General features: G+C 39.2%; 1 protein-coding gene across 1 annotated transcript in view; it reads right to left on the bottom strand.

Annotated features, from left to right (window-relative positions):
- Window positions 1-596: 596 nt before the first annotated feature.
- The window catches only part of ptprn2 (protein tyrosine phosphatase receptor type N2), a 147,652-nt gene continuing 126,289 nt past the window's right edge, over window positions 597-21,959 (bottom strand). The window contains exons 16-22 of the mRNA XM_042510638.1: window positions 18,171-18,248; window positions 12,642-12,761; window positions 10,986-11,152; window positions 8,369-8,422; window positions 7,280-7,344; window positions 4,324-4,397; window positions 597-1,312 (exon numbers count right to left, since the gene is read on the bottom strand). Coding sequence (XP_042366572.1) covers window positions 1,241-1,312; window positions 4,324-4,397; window positions 7,280-7,344; window positions 8,369-8,422; window positions 10,986-11,152; window positions 12,642-12,761; window positions 18,171-18,248 — 630 coding nt within the window. The 3' untranslated portion in view covers window positions 597-1,240. The remainder of the gene's footprint in view (window positions 1,313-4,323; window positions 4,398-7,279; window positions 7,345-8,368; window positions 8,423-10,985; window positions 11,153-12,641; window positions 12,762-18,170; window positions 18,249-21,959) is intronic.

The following is a 21,959-nucleotide window of genomic DNA, read 5'->3' as shown; positions in this document are numbered from 1 at the left end:
CGTTATCATTCTAAAAGTACTATAGATGAGAGCTGCAATGATGAGTCAGTTAGCACAGGAAAAATAGTAATTTTATTACGCAAAAGTCCCAAACATTCTCAGGTTCCAGCTTCTCATATGTGACAATTTATTGTTTTCCAGTGTCACATATGACAAAAAATGTAATATCTTAAGATTTTAAACTGTTAGTCTGGTAGTTCCCGACCTTTTTCTTAAGGGAATCCCTGACAACCCCTCACTAAGTGACAAATCTGATGGATATTTCATATTATATAATAATAATGGTACAGACCAACCAATATCTGCAGGAAGTTTATGTAAAATGAGCAATTTGGATGGATTTTGAGTCGATATTTTTCTGTACTGTAATTAAAGATGAGTTTTCCAGTTTTAGGAACTTTTATACAATTCCCTGACTGTTTTATATTTTTTTATACCTTAAATTGTAATCCAAACTTTAAAGAAAAACATTTTTAATTTAGCTTTTTTAAAAAGGTGAATGAAATACTGAGTTAAAGACTTTTATGTTTTATTTATTTATTCATCAAGATAACCCCCACAGTGGAGTTTTGGCAACCCATAAAGGGGGTCAGGACCCTCAGGTTGGGAACCAGTGTGTTAGTCAGACAATATAAGCAAACGGAAGTCCTTGTCAAAGCCTTGTCATTTTTTTCACAATTTCATATTATATCTGCACAATAATCAATAACCAAAACAAAGATTGGTTGCAGCTCTACTATAGTTCGCTTCAAATGTGCCAATAGAAATTTTCTAAGCGTCTATATCAGTTTCTCGAACAGCAAATAGCTGATTTTGGAACAAAAACCTTCACTTGACATCACGTAAACAGCTCGTCAGCGGCACTAGAACGGTATGTTCAGGAACAACATCACAGTTATAGAGGACCAGAATTCATATCGACAAAGAGTCTCACAGTAGGAGAGCTGATCTAAGTTACCCGCGTCAGATCAGATCAGGCCCCGCTGGTCCGCGCTCCAATAACAACAGATCCCAAGATCAACAGTCGTACTTTGAGGCAACATTTTTGCGAATATGGATCCAGGTGAGATATCTGGCACGACATTCATAAGTATACAGTATATATAGAGGTGAAGAGGAGGCAGAGACAGAAGAGAGAAACAGAGCGAAGAGAAGGGAGGGCAGAGAGAGATGTCAGTCTTGAGTGGGCAGAGGAAACCGGTGCTCAGCGAGCGAGAAGAAGGTGGGGGATGCAATGCCTTCACTGAGGAAGTGCTTTCAGGATGGCGTTCACCTCCTCTGCCACGGCTGTCAGCGCAAACTCAAACTGCTCCTGAGGAGGAGGAGGAGGAGGAGGAGGGAAGAAAGTTTTAGTTTAGTGTGCGCACAAGTGTGTAAATGCCATTTCAGGATGATTGGCAACCGCTGCCTCCTCCTCCTCTCTCTCTCCTGACCCTGCGCTGGATGTGTTTGGCCACAGACTGGAGGTGAAGGTGAACCACTCTCTGAGCTTTCAACTCGGGAGTGCACGCGCTACCCTGCATCGATCCAGCCAGGTGTGTCTTAAAATAAAGCTTTTGACTCAAGCTGTCTCTCAGCTCGGTGTGTATGTGTTTGCGAATCCCACTCATAGTTTTCCCCAAGGAGTGCAAAAGGGGCCTGATTGATGTTTGCCCCATGGACCTGGTGTTTTTATATTCCTCTCCTCTCCCCAGGCTGCGGGCCACGGGGTCCTCTCACAGAGAAAAGGTACGTAGGAGTTTGGAGGGAGCAGTCTTTAGATGTGTCAACACATAGCCTGCCATAGACTGGCCTGAGGATAGGCTAAATCAATACAGAGGAGTCACCGGTGGCCGTGCCTCTCGCTTTGCAGTGGAGATTATCTGGAGTGATTAGCTTTTCTATTTTTATGCGTCTTCTCATGTTGTGATAGGGCCAAAGAATATGTAACTATCTATATATACATATATATATAAATATATATATATATGTGTGTGTGCCTATCTCTAATCCCAAGTTGCGCTTTAAAGTTTTTTGTGGTTAAAAAAGATACTTTCAAAAGCAAGTTTTGTGCTGTTCACGTTTGCACCACTGGGGGGAGATCAATCTCTGCCCGACAGATCAGAGACGGATGGTTAGCGAGGAAGAAAAAACAGTCACACATGCTGTAATTACTGCATGTTGATGTCTGTCAAAAGCAGGAAACAGAAAAAGAAGAGAAATAAATGTTCTTTTTTTTTGGTGAGGTCTAACCAAAAAGTGGCAACATTATGAAGGAGAAAAAAAACAACAGATAATTGGTTGTCCAATCCTAACACTAAATTTCATACCTCATTACAATCTAATTTCTGTGTAGACCCAGCATGACGCCACAAAGTGGAATCAACAATATTCCAATATAATTTCACTTAGACTTGTCAGAGAAAGAAAAAGAGAGAGTGCTTGAAAAGCTTCTCCGTGCTGAATACAGCAGGGCTGTAAAAGCAGCATTAATGAACCATCGAGGAACACTGGAGTCTGTTAGCAAGCATAAATATATTTATCACCCACTGCTGCATGAGCCTCGCCTTTATTATTATTATTATTCCTTCCAATTATAAGAGAGAAACAAAAGAGACTTCCTACCTGTTATGTGCATTAGTGGATGAGAGGAAATGCTTTGCACACACCCTAAACTATTTCCCAAAACGTTGTGAGGTGGAGCGCCTGCTGTGAGAATTTCAGGAGCAGCGTTTTATTAGATTAGACAGGAGTATAAAATCTGCAGTGCCAGACTGGTAAAATGTACAAAGATGAAATGGAAGTAAAAGATAAAGAAAATGTTAAACAGCATGTTTGATATTTGATTTATTGTCTCAGTCGTTTTCTAGCAAATCCAAACATCGGTTTGTTCTACCTTCTCAATGTGAGGATTTGCACCCTTTCTTTGATATAAAACAAAATCTGTTTTTGTTTTAGAGTGTTGGTCAAACAAAATAAGACATCTGAAGTCATTATATTTTGCCCCTGACATATCACGATGGACTTTAAAAACATTTTTATTTATTTTTTTATAGACTTTGAGACTAATCAATGATTACAACACTCCCTAGTTGAACCTGCTTGAATCTGCTTAATCCTTGATGGGCATAGCTTTTTTTTTGGGGGGGGGGGGGGGGGGGGGTACACGATCTCCCCCAAAAAAACATTAAAGTAGCAAGGACTTTCATTTTGACAAAAATAAAGACATTTACACCACAAAGTGATGTAGAAAAGGTACAAAATGGTGCATAAAGATTCAGCAAAATGTAGGAAATTAAGTGCTCAAAATCTTTAGGGGACCCCAAACCATACGTTTCATATGTTTTCCCCCACAAATTTAATACAAAACTATGCCTTCGTGCATGTTAATGCAGTTCACAGCTGTCATTTTGACTCGTGGATGCAAGGATGCCTCTAGTAAAGTATTTGGAGGCAGTATGCAACCTCAAAAACAATTGTTGCAATGCGCCATAAAATGGAAAGAAGAAAAATCAACTATGAACAGTTGAATCAGTAGGTAGCATAACATTTCCATCATAAATTGATGCAGAAAAAGCCACCAGATTGCAGGAAATGAAGTGTCGGAGGACCTCTACACCCCACGCTTAACATGTGTCCCTTTAAATGTTGGAAGAAAAACCTACACTGTTGTGCATATAGGTTTTAATGTCAAAGTACAATAAACGGATATGAAATCTGTGTTCTAAAAATCAAATTTTATATACTACTAAATTTCAACAGAACTATGCATGCTTGAATCAGGAAGCACAATGACATTTTCACCATAAATTGGTTCAGAAAAATTCACCAGTATGTAGAGAATGAAGTGTTTGCTGCTCAAAATTTCTTAGGGAAGGACCCCAAAAATGAATCACATTAATTTGCGTCCCTCCAAATGTTGAAACAAAACCATTTTGCTTGCTTTGATTGATTTAACAATTGACACCATATTTTATCAAACCGCGATTTCAACCTTAGGGTTAGTGATGTATGTTTATATTATTCGTTTAAGTGAAAGAAATAAAGAAAAAGTCTTAAAATGCTGCAGTTTCATGGACAAAATATTTCAGTAACAGCAGATCTTGGTCAGTCTCCCTGCGTCTTGTGATAAATGTGGAACAGAGAGTTATTATCTTCCAAGACAATGTTTTTCTAATCCTGCTGCAGTTATCAATTACCACATCATTTCCCCTGATCCTGTGCACATGAAGTAGACAATCGTCTGTTTGAATGACTGCAACCCCTCCTCCCTCACTGCTCCCCTCCTCCTCCTCCTCCCCCCGCGTCTCCCCCACCTCTCTAACTCAAAGCCGGGGACCTTACCTTTGTCTGGACCATGCCAGCTCTCTGGTCTCTCAAGTGCTCCAGGGTAGCGGCAATATCAATCTCTTTAGCACCTGCAACAGACCGAAAATTGGACTGAGTTCAAAGCAGCGGAGTAATCCAGCTCACATCTGTCAATCTCTCTTTATACTGGGCTCCCTTTGGAACAGCGCAGCGATTGAAAATTATTACATTCATCCCTCGAAAGACTTGGACGAGAGCCACAGACTGTTTCTCGATAAAATATGCAAGAGGATATTTTTGGGGTCTGGGAAATGTGCAATAATGCATTCAAAAACGTTAAGCGCCGGCTTCTCTGTGAGAATCGTGTTCAAAAATTGGTTTAGATTGTGTGCAACTATAAAGTCTGCAAGCAGCGTTTTGATACAACACTATCTGAGTGTGTGTGTGTGTGTGTGTGTGTGTGTGTGTGTTTGCATGTAAGTGTGAATGTGAAGCTCAACAAACTCTAATTAAAATGATTTATTGCCTTAGCAGCAGCCATACTGATGATTAACCTATGCAACAGTTGCTCGCCTTCAACAGTGATCAGCTGCTGTTGAGTTAAGTCTGTTTTGGCTTTGAAAAGTGTCTGATGTTAATCTGGAAATCGTATTCTTCTTTCAGATTTATGGATTTCAAGCAACAAGCCAGAGCTCATTTGAGAAAACTGACTGAGAAGGAGGGCGAAAAACCGCAGAGAGCCCCTGAACTCTCAAGATGTTTCTGAAAGTGAAGCAGAGAAAGGAAGCAAAAGAGATAGAGCAAGAGTGAAAATGTATGTGTGTATGTGTGTGTATGTGTGTGTGTGGTTAGGGTGGGGAGTAAAAAAGAGGGATTTAATGCAGCTGGACTTAGTACTCAAAGTACTCGAGTGCTCCCGACAAGACTTTCATGTCTCAGAAGGGCTGGATTCCAAAGTTAAGCTGAAGAGAGGCTCTTCAAACCAAAGAGAAAAAAAGCATTGGAGAGTGAGATTATGTCCATTTTATACATTCGATTCTGGAGCAGGAAACAAAAGGTTAAAAAGAGACCGGGTGGCACCTTTCATCATCGTGCTCAACAGCACATTTGTTGCTGATCCGGATGAACTCCATCAGGACGGGTCAGTCTTATTACTGTTTTACAGAAAGTGAAGGGACGGTACGCATCAGAGGTGGCCGTCCTCCTAACCTGCTCTGACGGGCTGGGACCGCAGGAGGAGGGCATGCGGAGGGTGAGGGGAAAGGGCAGGGGTCAAAGGGCAAAGAGCAGAGGGCAGACTGAGCTATGGAGGGCTTTAACGTGACGTAAGGCTGCTTTGGAAGAACCCAGCAACAATAGATATCAAAATGTGTTTGTATGTAAAACTTGAATACAAAAATATATTCAGTCAAACTTATTCTTATTCAGAAACTGCTTTGGTGTGGTGGAGATTCAGCTAAAAACATGAGTTTGCCCTGTCACAGGAACCTAAAATTTAGAGACAAATCAAACCAATCCCGTTTTACATGTAATGATACACCCACAACACAAAGGTAGCTTTTCTTACCCATTTATTTAGACTTGTGGGTAATGATTTCTTCAGTAGACGGCCGTAATGGCGCCAGGTAGCTGTGATTTGTGGCCAATTGCAGACTTCTTTCCTTAACTGTGTTTTTTGATTATACAACGTTAACCTGGGGCCAACTCAAAATTGCTAAAAATAAAAAAAAAAAAGCACCTGGGCGTCCAGATTTTTAAATCTCAGACAATTTAGTTAATATTTTGTTTGAGACATATGAAGCTTCTAGGACTCTTCGGACATTTGGGGCCGGCCTACTTACCGTCCCAAGAGTTGGAACAAAAAATGGTGAAGCAGCGTTTTGTTATCATACAACCTGAAATAGCCTTCCAGATTTTTGTTTGTAACACTGCCTACATCATCCTGTGATGACTGCAAACTTTTAAACTTGATTTTAAAGCATTTTAACCCATTGAAACCTGGATCCACGTGACTTTTCTTTTGCTGCGTTCAGAACAATTCGAACCCTGCAAATTGCAGGGCCAAGGAGCAATTTGACAAGAAGTGTTCCATTTTGCTATTGGCTTACCTAATTCTTTTAATTATGTTTTTTTCCATATTTATTTTTAATTTTTTTTTTGGCTAAATTGTGGGTCATTTTCCTGAAGTTACCATTGACCATTCTTAATAATTTTTTTTTGTAATTGAATTCAAGCCAATTTGCTCTGGTTTCAAAGGGTTAAATAATATTTTCAACTTTGCACCTCTTGTCTTTTGGCTATCTGTAATGGTGATTTCTTTTTTATGATTGTTAATCATTTAGAAATAATTTTACCTCTTATATGTTTTGCCGTTACTCTTTCCTATAATATATTGTGTCCTTTATTATGTTATATATATTTCATGCTCTGTAAAGCACTTGTGACTGCCAAGATGTATGAAATGTGCCATACGAATAAAGCTACCGCGCCTATTTTTTTAAAAGGAGAAAAACATTCACAAAAGGTGAGAGTAAGGTGCAAACTATACAGATGAATAATAAATAATAATAATAATAATAATAATAATAATAATAATAATAATAATAATAATAATAAACAAACCCATTAAATATTAAATATTGATTCAAACTAACAGTTTGCAAATTCTGATACCCCCTTTAAACATTTCATTTCCATGCATGCGCTATCTATATTCATGTTGCAGTTGTGTTGCAGGTCAATATGGCGTGACGGTGGCTTAAATAGATAATTAGTAATGTGGATTTTCATTTTTTTTTCCTTTTCTCTTTGTTCCACTCCTCCCAGCTCGCCTCCACGTCTGCCTCTGTCTTCACTGCCTCTCCAGGCCTCAGAAAAAGTCACCCTCTAATGCATCCCCAAGACCCTCTGTGGAAAATGAGAGGCTTTGGCGTTGCCAGGGCAACACTTGAACGCGAGCAGAAAGAGTGAAAGGGAAGCCATTGATCGTTACCTTTAGCCATCCTATTGAGGACCATGTCAATCAGAATGTAAGTCCCACTCCTGCCAGCTCCGTCACTGCAGAGAGTCAGAGAGAGAGGAAGAGATGGAGATCATTAAGGTGGCAGAGTAAAGCTTTAATCTCAGTGTTTTTCTTATAAGGAAACAAATTGCTCATTTACATCTGCATCTGCTGAGACTGTCGAGTATGTTTAAACCCAAATTAGTCCATGCACATAGACACACACTGCTCCATCTGCCCAAAACTGGATAAAAAAGAATACTTAAATAGCAAAACGTCAAAAATAATCCCTGATATTATTATAAAAATACCTGCACAGATCTGAATATTTGATGTTCCAATAAATGTGATTATGTTAAAGCTTTGCACACGAGTGCATGTGTGGTCTTGAGACTTGCTCGGCTATTGGGGAGAGGGGGAATGGTTTCTGAGGCACACTGGGGACAAAGGCTTTTAAATGAATGCACCTCAGGAGCAGAGGAGAGGTTGAGAGGCCAGGGGCGGTTCGAGAACAGCTTTTGGAGAGCCTTGCTTTTCCATTACTCCAGAGATAGTCTTATGAAAAGCCTCCCTTTGTGCCCGCCGGCCATTCAACGGCTCTGCATGTTAATTGCAAACAAGGCGTGCACATCTCTCTAATAAAGGCAAGGCCAATAAAACAGGAGAGAGCGGCCTGAGCACCACTGCTTCATTAATCCACTGCTAGACACTCAGTTCATGCAGCTCCCTCAGAGAGAGCCGGCTGCTGCTCCCCCTCTGCCCCCCCCACGCATGACTTAACAGGATGTGACTATTAAAAGTGGTCAGACAGATACCTGGTGTTTAATACAAACCAATCAAGGCCAGTTAACTACCTCGACCAAATGGGAAATAGAAGCGTCTTTGGCTGTCTTTGTGCCACAGTATTTCCATAAAGACACAGCCAGTGGAATAAACAGCGGCTCCAGTGGACCCAGAGAGAGTAAATGGACTGAGCGGGTTTAAAATAAACAGCCTCTACCCCTCCAACACCCGACAAACAATGTTATCCCAATGCAGCAGGGTCAGCCACTGTCACAAGGTTCAAAGAGTTATACTTGCCTGCAGTGAACAATTATCGGGCAAGATCGACCCCGGTAGCACTTGTTAACCTTTCTGAAATAAAAAAAAAAAGAGAAAATTGGATGTTATTGCAAGATTGATGGCAAGTTTTCTTAAAGCACAGTCTTCCACTCTGGAAACAAGATTATTTTTCTTAATAATAACAGTGATAATTAAAGCAAGTGTGACTCATGAGGGACTTCTGTGGTCTGCAACAATAAAAAGAGCACACAGAGTCCTGCGAGATGCATCCCTGCTGTCAATCAATCACTTTAATTCGAGGACGGAGGAATGAATCAGTGTCGCAACACGTAAATAAACCGAGCATCGTTTCAAACCGCATTATTTTGACATGTGGGGGTGATGGACGTGGCGGTGTGATGCTGTGATTGCCGACCGCCGACGCATTAACCCCAGCCAATTATGAATGTTATACACCACAGGCGCGGTGAAGGCCAACAAGCCTTTTCACACCCTACTGTTACCATGGAAACTGACCACACTGAGAGCTTCCGCGTCTCTCCATGTCCCTCGTTTTTCACCTTTCAGCGACAAAATGACAAATAAATGTCTGGATGTCTCATCACATCCCCAGTTTATCCAGTCTGTCTGGTGTTTTATGTTACTTCTTAAAAAAATAATAATTTCTTATTATTAGAAATATGCAAATAAACCCATAAATATAACATACAGCACACTGCATGCATACAAAACAATATAAATCAATGTGTCAATTTATAGCTAAAATACCTACTAAAATACCTTTACTACTGCTTATAGTAATAATATTAAGTTGAAGCTTATAATTATATTTTAAATTGCTAAATATACTAAAATACATCATATTCATATAAATGTTATATTAGTTTATTTATTTTGTATCTTATATATATATATATGTATATGAACCTGATAAACTACAGTTGTTATTGCATTTTCCATATGCATGGGCATAGGTTTTGTTTTAATATTGAGGGCTCATGGTGGGGTGAGGATGCACCATTAAAAAAGCAGGGGGTTTAGGGGTTCATTAAACTTAATTTCCTGCATTCTGCTCAATTATTCTGCTCAAATGTGTGCCTTTTATGCATCAAGTTATGGTGTAAATGCCTTTAATTACATCAAAATAAAAGTCCTAGGCTACCTTTATGTCTTCATTTGGGGGAAAAAAATACACATTCTAAATATTGAAGGGGACGTGTCCCCTCTAAAAAGCACCTATGTCCATGAGAACTTGCATTTCAAAGGTAAGATGTGTTTATTTAATGTCAATATGACCTTTGAGCTTGGCTTCATTTTTAAATACATGCACTGAATATAGCTAAAAAATAAAATGCGATAAAACTGTCAGCAATACTGCTTATTTTGCAGGAGGGATATTTTCAACTTGATATCTTTTTTTGTATTTTGTTTTTAATTCTCTGTTTTCACAACATCACATGTATATATTTTGCATTTTAAGTGTGTATATATCATAGAAATCTGGATATGTCCTTAGTTACAGAGCATACAGAGATGGTTGGATTCCCCATGCAAGCCAGAGGAAGGAGCAGTGAGAGGAGGAGAGGGAAGACAGAGAGTCAGGAGTGAGAGAAAGACAGTTTGTGCACAGGCCTGGCTGAGGAGGAGACACAGTTTCCAATGATCACTTTTGTGACTATGCAACTGGGCTCATATTACTAGCTGCAACATCACAAAAATGACACTGGCAACCGCAAAATACCAAGTTGGCCGAAACCATGAAAAACCGTGAGTGTGTCCGTAAGACTGAGGATCTGAGACCTCTGAGTCACGCAATCAGAGAGCTTTAGATTCCCAATAACCTACAGCAGCATTAATGGAGTTTCATCAAGGCAATCTGGTCGTTAGGGAGACCTCGACAGCAAAGGAAAACTTATGTGTGTAATCAAAACACAGCTCAAACCTGCACACCAATGTCATAAATAAACTGCAAGCTACACCCGGTTTAATTTGAAAAAAAAAAAAAAAAAGAACTGTCAGGGAAGGATGACATGATAACACTGCACATCCTTTTTTTCTCTCATCTGCATTACAAACCAGAGGGACAGACTTCCATCCACAAATCAGATGCATCTTTTCTCATTTGGAGGGCTTTTCCTATCCCTCTGGATTCTCTCAGAGGAGCTATTGCAGCTCTTCTGCCAGAACACATTATATGGAGAACAGAGTGAGGTTATTCAGTCACTAGCTTCCCCCCTCTCCCATGTTTTTAGTGAGACAGCTCTCATTTAATTGGGTGTTTGAATTAGGTGGGTTTTTTTTTTTCCTTTTCTTTTCTTCCCAAGCCAAGCCAGGCAGTGCGGGGCTGTTAATTTGCTGCATCACATGTGCTGGAGGGAGGTGAGGGAAATAGGCCCAGGATGAAAGGGATAGTAGTACAGAAACACAGTCCTTATTAGAACAACCATTCTCTAGGACACCAAAAGGCAGAGGGGCAAAAGGGAGACGGACCAGAGAGGCGCTGACAGAATACAGAATATCAGGGAAGATGATTAAGAACAAGTTTAGGATAAAGGCCAGTTTGTAAAGGTGGAAATCTGTTTGAAATCTGCTGAGCGCCAGAGTCTGAGGCCAACCGGCAGGATCTTTACTCTACCTGCGGAAGTCTAACAGGGTCCTGGCCGAGGTGGGGATCCCGCGGTCCATCCAGGACAGGAAGTGGAACTGCGTGACGGTGCGTGTCTCGTTGGTTTGCAGGTTTTTCAGGTAGAAGCTGCGTACCAGGAAGTCCTCACACCAGATATGCTCCGACACCAAGTTGACCTAAATGTAGAAAAAGAAGGGCGTTCAGTCAATTACTTACAGCTTCACACCAGCTAGGATTCATAATAAATGCTTTAAAGCGATGTTTCACCCAAATTATAAACATCATATTTTCATACAAACTCCTCGTAGGGCTGGGCAATATGGAGAAAATCAAATATTTTTGACAAAATACTTTAATACTGATTTTTTTTCTAGATTTTTGATAAATAATGATTAGTAATGTGGATATAATGACTTGAGTGTGTAAAGGCAAATCATAAAACACCTAGAACAGTCTAGTAGGTTGCAGTTCTTATTGACTCTGTCAGAGAGGTGTTGATTTAACCATGTGTTTATTATTGAGGGCGGGCTCTCATACTCTATGATTTCGATATGTTTATGAGTGCAATGGAGGAACTGGGTGGAGTCTTGTAGATAAATGGGCTGTTTGAAGAGGAGCATCAACACAGAGATTTAGAGATGTCCCTTTTGAGAGCCATACTAAGGTTTGGAGACATTTTGAGATTTTGAGATTTTTCTTCCCCTATGCAACCCCATTTCCTATAAATTACGTTTGTATGTTACTAAACTGCACTCATTACATTGTGGTGTACAGGACTGTGACGACAGAATCTGGAGTTTGCGTCCAGACTCCTGTCTGTGGTTAATTTAGGCAACAAAAGCACTCGGTTAAGGTTAGGGAAAGATCGTGATTTTGGTTAAATGTTGACAAAAAGGTAATAAACAAAAACTGCGCTGTAGTAGTGGATAGTGTATTGCAATATTGCACATTTTGGAAGAAAACAAATGAAATACAATGTCAATGAACATTTTGTGTAATATGCTCAGCATTATGTTTTCTTCAAAAGCTTATTTGCTGTTTCAACTTCGTTGAATACAAATGTTTTTTTTCTGGGAATTCTCTGACTTCTGGGATAAAATCAGTTAGTGATTTGCCTTTGTGGAGCCCAAAATTAGTAAAAATGACATTTAAGAAACTCAAACAGCAATACATGTTCATATAATTTCCCTGTCTAGATTTTATTTCTATTTTATGGTTCTTTAACCTCCTTAAATTAACGTGTTTCTTTTGTGAAACACTTTAGTTTTGCTTGACATTAGACAGAACTCGTTATACTCTATTTCTAACTTCAGTCAACTTAGTGGAGTAGGCGTATTCCAAGGTCTGGACACAGGCAAGTGACGTTCTGCTCTTAGAGAGTGTTATAGATATAAAGCTACTGACATACTATTGAAAAATCAGTGTCCTTACTACTCAAAGGCTTTATTAGGGGCTATTTTATTTGGAAAAAAAGTAATTTCACTGAAAGCTGTTCACAGTGATGAGTTACCTTTGAATTCTTAGACAGAAAACTCAAAACCTCAGCACATAAAATCAAAACTATTTGCATAGCAAGACTACTAAAATAGTTTTTCTGTAATTTGGGTGAACAGATTCTTCAGCATTAGAGCTTTAAATCTTGTATCTAATCTCTCACTAACATACCTCGTAGATGTGGTAGACGTCAGATCCTTCGTCGGGCCAGTAGTGATGACACTGCTTCACTCCATTTTCAGAAAGCGGGGTCAACATTACGATGACGACGCAGCCGCTCTCCCACACCATCTAAACACCAGAGGAAAAAGGTGTCAGACATCCCTCAGACACAACAACCCTTCCACACTCATCTGTACGGCACTAACATGGAGCTGAATGTGCCACTGGGAGCAGCTTATTGTACATTAGCATTACATAGCACCCTCGTATTAGAGTGAAATTGATTTCTTAATCTTGGTCCAGGAAGTATGAATAAATGTCACCTCTCTGTGTGCGTCAAATGATAAATGTTGGGTCGAGCGGCAGGAGGGCGCGTCATGTGTCGCCCTCTCTCAGCCGTCTGAGTGAGATCACAACATCTACTGAGCTGCTGCTCTATTTCATCTTATCACAATCTAATGTGTCCTTGGGACAGAAAAAAAAAAATACAGGGCCCACGGCAGCCATTAGGAAAATGAGGAGGAAACGCGGCTTTTATGATTGCTATAAAAACACAATGGCCTTGACTATACACTAATCACAAGCTTCTGTGATCCAGCCCAGTGGACACATTACACGCCAACTGTGCCAACTGTGCCAGGATGTGATGAGATTAGGCAAGGTGATAATGTGGAGGAATATTCATTTAGTCTGGTAAGGTTTGGCAAATATTTGTAAGTAGTGAGGAGAAGGTGTATTCTAGTGAAGAGCCTGACATCATTTTTTAAAATGTGCTAAACAGTGCTGTCACTATACCAGAATTTCTAACTTCAATACAATACCTTGAACAATATCAATACTACATAGCCATGTTGATACCACAAGGAAAAACTGACATTGAGGGCATAAATTTTTAAACTATTATTAAAAAATAAATATAAGAAGGTAAAAAAAGCAACGACAGCCTCTCGTCTTTCAGGTAGCAAAGAACAGCAGAATGAGTGCAGTAAACATTAATAATTAGAGAAGGTGACAAAGTGCAGCCTGTGCCAGTGTACCATACTGAGTAAAATTAATACTGAAACTGTTTCAAATATTCACAGTTGCTATGTATGGATAAATCAGTGTTTTTGATAAGGATGCACTGATTTATTGACTGCACACCGGTATTATAATATTCGCCTTGTTGACTGCTATCGGCCTATCGGCAAATAAGATGAAATTTACGGATGGCAGCGGCCAAAGTTTTTCGATCGTGTCACGTTAGTTTTGCACAGGCTAAAAAGCAGGGATCCAGATTGACCCGTTAACAATAGAAAATTAGTCTGGGGCAAACGGATACCTTCACAGGGAAGCTGTCAGGACAAAAAGACACAGTAAACTTACTATTGATGCATTACAGGATGTTGTTGACCTGATAAAGCTACATTGTGAACAACAAATTGCCGTAAAACTCGGCCAGAGGAAAACTAGCCAATGCAAACTGTTAGCAGCCGTCAGCCAGAACTAACTGCTGATGGAGGTTACATTAAGTTACATTATGATGCTTTCTAGTTTTATGTAGTAAAAATGAGTATTGGGCGAAGGTTAATTATAATGTGTCATGATGCGTTCAGTGTAATCTTATAAAATGTAGTTTTTGGCAAGACACTTGAATAAATGCAGTTGTTTGAAGGAGAAGTTTGTTGATGTCATACCAATATAAAATAGCTATTTGAGATTAAATTGTGATATTTTAGACACATTAAAAGGGCTTTTAAAGCCTGTTTTATGTTTTTCATGTGAAAGGTCATATGAAAGCTTGTTTCATGAATGTCTGTGATTGAATTTGTGCTCACCTAAAGGTTGTGTAATGAAGGGAGGAATGAATACACTTAAATTTAATCCTCAAGATAATTTTTGTCAGAAAATTGTCTTGACAGTGATTTTTTTCACAAATCATCTTTTTCTTGTCCAATAAAAGTGTAAAGGTAAGTAGTATATTTGTGGTTCTGTGCAGAGGTAGGTTTTATTTAGAAATATGATTCTTAGAGTAAGTTAGGATAGTCTAAATTTTGAAAATATTTAAGTGCAAGGATAAAGCATCAGGTGTTTAGGTTTAAAAATCTGTATCAGAGATGTGAACTTTCACACAGAGGAGCTAAACTCATTTTGAGAATTTAAAGATTTGTAGATGAAATGAAATAAAATGTTTGTGGCAGTTAAGACCACACAAATTCAAATTTAAGACTATTTAATGACTCTTGAAGCCTTATATTAGAAAACTGAATTTAAGACTTTTTAGGACTTTTTAAGGACCTGCAGACACCCTGAAAATGTGCTGCTCTGTGAACTCTGATTGGCTTTTTTTTGCACTGAATTCTGTGGTGAAGTGAGCAGGAAAGCAAGGCCCAGCAGAGCTAAGGTAATAGCCAGGGATGAAGGGAGGGAGGGGAGGTGGATGGAGGAGTGAAGGATGAAGGGATGGAGGAATGAGGAGTGGAGGATTAGAGCAGAGCCGCCTTTCAGAGCGCTGCCTGGGGCTGCTGTGGATTAGATAGGACAGAGCAAAAAGATTTGCCTCCTGCATGGTCCATTTGCATGAGAGTGCCAGTGTTCCCCTGTTTGTTTACTTTTAATGGGGAGAGAGTGTGTTTTTTTTTCTCGTCCTGCCACAATCCAAGGTTTACCATATTGAATAATGAATGGCTACTACTTATTCACAGAAACACAACTGATGTTCATTGTGTCAGTCAATCTGTGCCTAATTTTCCATAATTTTCTGCTTAATTGGGAAAGATTTAGAGTTGAGTTCATAGCTAAATAGACCATTTCATTAGATAATGGATATGCATTTATTCACCTGGCACAGAAAAAAATTGGCAGACAAAGATAATTATCAACTGTTTCATTTGAGGCACTTTCAAATTTACAAATTAAATACAGCAAACAGGGCACCTTTCTGAGCTGATGCAGTAAATTAAAGCACCCTTTCTAGATAATAGGTACTGATTTTTTCTTTATTTTTTATTAATTTGACCAAATAGGACAGAACTGATAAGTAGCAAAGTCTAGAACTAAACCAGTCCAGACTAAAGTTGGTGTACCGCCCTGCTACGGTCACACACGGGTGCCAACGTCTGTCCTAACACAAAGTCAGCACTATCATAATGATTCGAAACGAGTCTCCATTCAGTACAAGACACAGAGTGCAGAGTGCAGGGCCAGCTGGTCTGCCACGATTTATGCTTTGTACTTCTACATCCTGGTCACGGCTAGCAGAGTTACTTCACCATATGGAGGTGATGGGCCCACTAATTACGACAGTGCTGTCCTATTAAGACATAAGAACGCCATTTGGCAACCATGCATCATTTAAGGCATACCTCCACACAATACGACATGTTTTACAATAGCCTATATCCAGTGATTAACAGCTGGGTCGTCTGACATTTATGGACAAGGGAAAGGATGCAAATAGCAGGGAGAAAAATGCAAATATGAGCAAACATCAGCATTATCACAAATAATATTAGACCTCCTGGGGGTAGGGGGTATAACTAGACTACTGTTTACAACCGAAAAAGCTGCAGGTTTCTAGTACATATTCAGCTAGTGCCACTGTTTTATTGATGAGTAGGAATACTAGAAGCACCGATTCGTATCTCTCATGTACTACCATTACAACTGAGTGACAGAGCCAAGCATAAAATCCTGAAAAATTATACAGTTACTCTTTGTATTACCTCCACGTAAAGGACAATCATGTTCCATGTTTGAGAACTATAGTCCCCATAATGCTTTGAGGGATGTAAATAGGTGATATGATTAGAGGTCGTTGATTGCACTGCTTTCGGGCAATCACTTTGTTCTGTAAAGGCTACAAATCAGCGAAACACTGCCTGATGATGTGAGGAGCTGCAGCTCTATCAGGACTCTCAAAACCTCCTTAAAAAGACTGGTAAAAGCTGCTCAACTCTGTACCCACTGACCCTGAACTCTAGACTTTATAACTTGACTTTTAATTTGTCAAGCATTCAGCTGTACACTAGTGTATGTAGCTTTTTATTATGTTCCGTGTGTGATGTGCTTTTTATGTAGTTTTATGTTGCATTGTCTGTCTTGTTTCGTCTTTTTTGTATCACTTTATATCACAAAGTATATCACCACACCCACTTGGAGAGAGGAAATGTAACTTTTCACATTATTGGCACAGCTTTTAATGCATCATTATTTGTTATGGAGCATCTTTGGTATACTGTTACTATAGATTTAGTGAATTACGTTGTGGGCCACAACTTCAGCCCTGCTTTTTTTTGGTCTATATTTGTGTACACTTTGGCAGACTGGCACCATAAAAAGTATGCCTCAATTAACTATTTATAGTTTCCTTTTGTAATGTAGCCATGGATGTACAGACAACTGTCACTGAATCATTTTGATACTTAACAAAACCGTGCTGATCCTCAGGCAAGTTCTGAAGTTGTATGAATGTCTACTTTATGATTTCCCAGCAGGTTTATGGAAGTTTATTTGCCACGGACAGTGGAGATAACAACATCCTCGGACAGAGTGAGTCACACTGAATCTAAAAATATGTGTATCATGTCTGTGTGTATCACTCTTGCAGAGTTATGACTCAGAGAGGAAGGAGTGCCATTTTGACGCAAATTGCAGCAATCAGACATTAACAGCAAATATTGTTTGACATATATGAAGTTTCTGGTAACGTGGAATAGAAAATACAATCGCAGTTTGAGAGAAGGGTTACGAATATATATTTTTTTGTGCACCAATAGGATTTAATTTTTTTATCTTGATGATTAATAGAGTCTTTGGGGATTCTGGAAATACCCTCAGAACAGCACTAAGTGTTGTCAAACAACCTTTGGTGGTTTTTCAACATAACCTTGATATTTTTAGGACAACTGATTTTTGGTCTTGTGACTGAATTGCAAGCTGAAACCTCCAGGGCTGAAAAATGAACTGCAGTTCGTCAAATGGCCACTTGAGGCTGGCTCCAGATACAAGTCATTCCCCATCCACGCCCATGTTAAAACACCCAACTTTACAGCAGAAATAAACACGTTTACAGCCTGGCACAAAAAACAGTTATGGTCTCCGTAGTTAATTTCTCTATAAATGGCAACTGTACAGGGGATGCTTTTTTATACAACCCACCCATTTCAATCTTATTAAGACTTAAAGATGTGCATAATCAAGAGCGAGCTACAAGGCGACAGACAATATGCCAAACTAAAGGCTTCGCAGTCAGAGTCCACAAAACAATGGGTGACATCACAGTGACCATTTTTACATAGTCAATGCTTAAATTTGATGGTAGCACATGACAAGCACAAACTGGGGCTACATTAATTGATCCAACTTTGAGAAATTCCACCGTTGCTTAAACACCAAAGAAATGTAGACATGTCTTGCACCAAGATGAAGACTTTAGAATTAAACAGGAGTTGCTAAATCACACAAAACAATCTCGGTTATGATTCCTGCACACTCTCATCTCTGCACAAACAAGATGGTAAAAGATGAAAGACCACAGTGAATGGAGACAAGTTTTACCTGCCAGAAGTCCGCCACAGTGGAGGGAAGTGGGCCCTGCGAGGAGATGTAAGTAGGGTTGCGAGGGTCATGGTCCATCTGGGAGAGAGGGAGCAGAGTGTGAGACAGTGTTTGGGCGGGGACTGGCGGATGAAAACATACAGTCTGGGTAAAAGACTTCCATCAAAGCCTCCATCTGGACGGAGGATGAGAGCAGAAAACATTTCTCTCTCGTTCACTGATTCAGTCTCTCTCTCTGCTTGTCATTTTTGTTCTTTTCCTCCTTTATGTCCTGCAGATCTGACTATTTTCTAGTGGGTTTAATCAGACTAAATTGGAATATAAAGAAAACTACAAACTATTTTACACACTATATGAGCTTCGAGCACATAAAGAACGATCTGTATTTAAGCATGTTTGCATAAAAAGACTGGAACAGACCTTGGACTTTGCTGCCTATATCAATGAAATTTCCAACCCTTACAATTCTTTGAATATTCAAAATGAAAAACATCATTCAGGAATGTTTTCACTTCTGCTTTAGTAAAGTCATGTAGTCTTTATTACAATGCACTCAAGCCAAAGACCTCATGAGATGGCTTTCAGATCTCAATTTCTGTCATGCTTTGAAGTGTTTCTGCAGGAAACATGATATAGTGGTGGGACTTTAAAAGCCTGCAGGCTGTTGATGTGAAGGAGCTGAATGTTCAGGTGGGACATAATGATATGTGGGACTTGATCTGAGGAATGTGATTGAGATTTGATTGAGTAGGTGTTGGCTGGGTTGCCCCCCCAAAATCAATGATCACATTTTATTGAAATTTTATGCACACCCTCGAGTGCGAGATGCATCAGTGGAGTGACTTTGACGTGTTTTGCAGGAAAGGAAACAAGTGGGCACTGTTGTACATGAACATCATGCTCATTTTTTGTGCGCTGAAACAGTTTGCATGTTGTGCACTTAAATGTGAGTGCAGTTCACTTTCGCATCTCTTAACAATGCTAGTTTAGATTTACAGCACCCAACATGCTGATTGAACATCAGCGGCATGGCTTGTCAACACATTCTCACACCCAACTCGTCAAAAATACCAAAAGATGGTCAGTGGCCCTACACGTCAAAATACGACAAGCTAGGTACCCCTCAATCATAAGTTTTTGACTGGTTGATGTGTCAATTTACAATTGTTACATGCATTATGTCTACAAAATAAACTTGTTTTCACAGGAAATAGAGTTTCTGCTTGGTAAATGCATACTGTCTTTTTTCAAAATAAAGTCAGATAAAACATAGGTAAAAAAAAAAAAACCTTTGTTTTTAGGTTCCATCCTTAGGTTTAGGCAACAAAGGCACATGGTAAGGTTTAGAGAAAAGAAACAGTTTGGCTTAAAATAAATATGTTTGTGACCAATGTTAATTTCATGTTAATTTCAAGGATTATATAAACAAACAGGTACAGACTCTCATGGAAAAAATCTCAAATTTATACAGATATTGTGCCTGTCGGTTGTAAAAAAAAAAAACAAGTCTAAACACGTCAGCCATAATTCCAACATAGTTGAAACACCACATCGAGTCCCAACCAGTCTTGGGAAATGTCTGCAAGTGAATGATGATCACTAGATTTTACTTAGTAAAAAGTTGGGATTGTGAACTTAGTTCAGAATTCAAAATGTGAATTCAGAACAGAAACTTGTTCATTTTATTCTGTGTGAACTGAACTTTCAGCTCGCTCTATATTATCAGTGCTTTGTTGATGATGGCACCATAAAGATAGATGACACACACAAAGTGTTGCATTTTTCTACTTTTAGGGATACATTAAGTATGAAAAGGTAGACATACCAAAGATAGTCTTATGTGAGAAAAAATGCAGCAAATAAGCCACTTCCTTAATGTCTTTCTCTTTTTTTTACAACAAAGACCAGCTTGTCAAGGACAGCGAACATGAGCTTAGAAGCTAAACATCAAGTTTTTCATTTAATTTCTTTGTGTTTTTCTTTGACTTATTTGTCAAGCTCATGGACCTTGACACTCACCCCTTTAAAGGATAATAAATATGGAGCAATTCTTCATGGCTTTAATATTACCATAATGATTTTCTCTCCTCGTTTTTAATAACCTCGACAGCAGGATTAATTCTTAATGCTCTGAACGGCTGATGAAACCGAACATACAACTTAAGTCCAAATTTTAAATCAAAAATCAATTTCTCGTCTGTTCATGTCTTCATAATTTATTTTCATTATGGTGGATTAAAAATGTGAAATTGTTTTCGCTTTTAAATCTACTTCCAAGCTGTGATTTAATTACGAGTCGGGCTCAGTAGAATTTGTTGGTTTTCTTAAAGTTTTCATTTTAATGGGACACTTGCAGTTAAATCATCCTTAATGCAATTATTTCAGGGACTTTTGGCACGATAGCAGTAAAATATTTAAAGATGCAGGTACAGATTTGATTATATCTGTTTGTTCTCATTTTTTACCTAAATCAAGTGTCTATCAGATGTCAGGGAGGATGTCACTAATTGTTGTGGGTAGTAACAAAATGATCGTTGGGGGGCAGAAGTGAAGCATGAATGACTGAAAATGTTCTTTCAATACACCTACACAAGCTCTGGCTGCAATATGAAAATTTGACTGCATCTCTATTGAAGAAATTTCACAAAAGGACACATAAATGGAGGAAACATTATGTTCATTACCCAGTGTTCTACTTCAATTAGGTATAACGCTGATGTTCAATTTTCTCTTCATGCTTCCTTGTTGAAATTCCTCTCGTGGATTTGTTAAAAAAAAAATCTATTGCTAGTGCTGCCACTCCATTTAGCCAATCTCAAGGACACAGACATGCTGTAGCTGTGTGTTGACATCCCTGCATGAATACTAAAGCCCAAACATGAAAGAGTAGTCCTGCGTTTCAGCTGTCCTCCTCTTGCCATTGTGGGAAGAAGATAGACTACAACAAAAAAAAAGGGAAAGAAGTGCTCTTTGGTTTGAAGTAAAATAGCTTGTACTGAAATAGCTCACACAAATATCTGTTCCCGGAGAAGCGTCTCAACTTTCAACACCTTGCTGTAGCGCCTTGATCCCGTGTTTACGTAAGATAGAGAGCTCGGAGAAGCTAAATGCCGGCTTGAGCTCATCCTAGAAAAGTTTAAAAAACAAAAGCAGGTGGGAAATGGAAAAGCCACACAGCGTTTGACTTTGTAAAAAAAAAAAAAAAAAGGCCAGACAAGACAAAAACAGCCATGCTTTGACCACATTTTGTGCATTCCTTCGAACCATTCCTGCTGCTAATGATGCCGTGCATCTGGGAGCGCTTGCATCCTTTGTGGTCAAGCATTAACCATTATCTGAGCTCCTGTGTGTGTGTGTGTGTGTGTGTGTGTGTGTGTGTGTCGCCCTCTGCTTTGCAGGGAGCTCAGATCGCTCCTTCCCTTTGCTTCTCTGACCCCTGATTCCCAGAAAGAAGCGACAGATTATTTACTCGTAGGCCACTGCCCCTGAAGCTAATGAGGAGGAAGAAGCCGCATTGACAGACATAATTATCACAGTTTTGCTGGGCTCAGCCAGAGGTCCCTTTTGTGGTGTAATTACTGTCCTTTCATCCACACACCACTGCATCTGCCATTACTTCACCCATCTTCAACATCCATTTGTGTTCCTAGATGCTTTTTTTTTTCTACTGCACCAAAACAGTCTCAAATAACTTTACTTTAAACCCTTTTTAATCTAACAATGTGTTGTTTTTTCAAGCTTTTCCTCTGCCCCTGATTGATTTACATTCTTATAATATTATTCTACAAG

Source organism: Plectropomus leopardus, chromosome 21, assembly GCF_008729295.1.
Source record: "Plectropomus leopardus isolate mb chromosome 21, YSFRI_Pleo_2.0, whole genome shotgun sequence".
Classification (NCBI taxonomy): domain Eukaryota; kingdom Metazoa; phylum Chordata; class Actinopteri; order Perciformes; family Serranidae; genus Plectropomus; species Plectropomus leopardus.
This window is presented reverse-complemented; position numbering and strand designations above follow the sequence as displayed.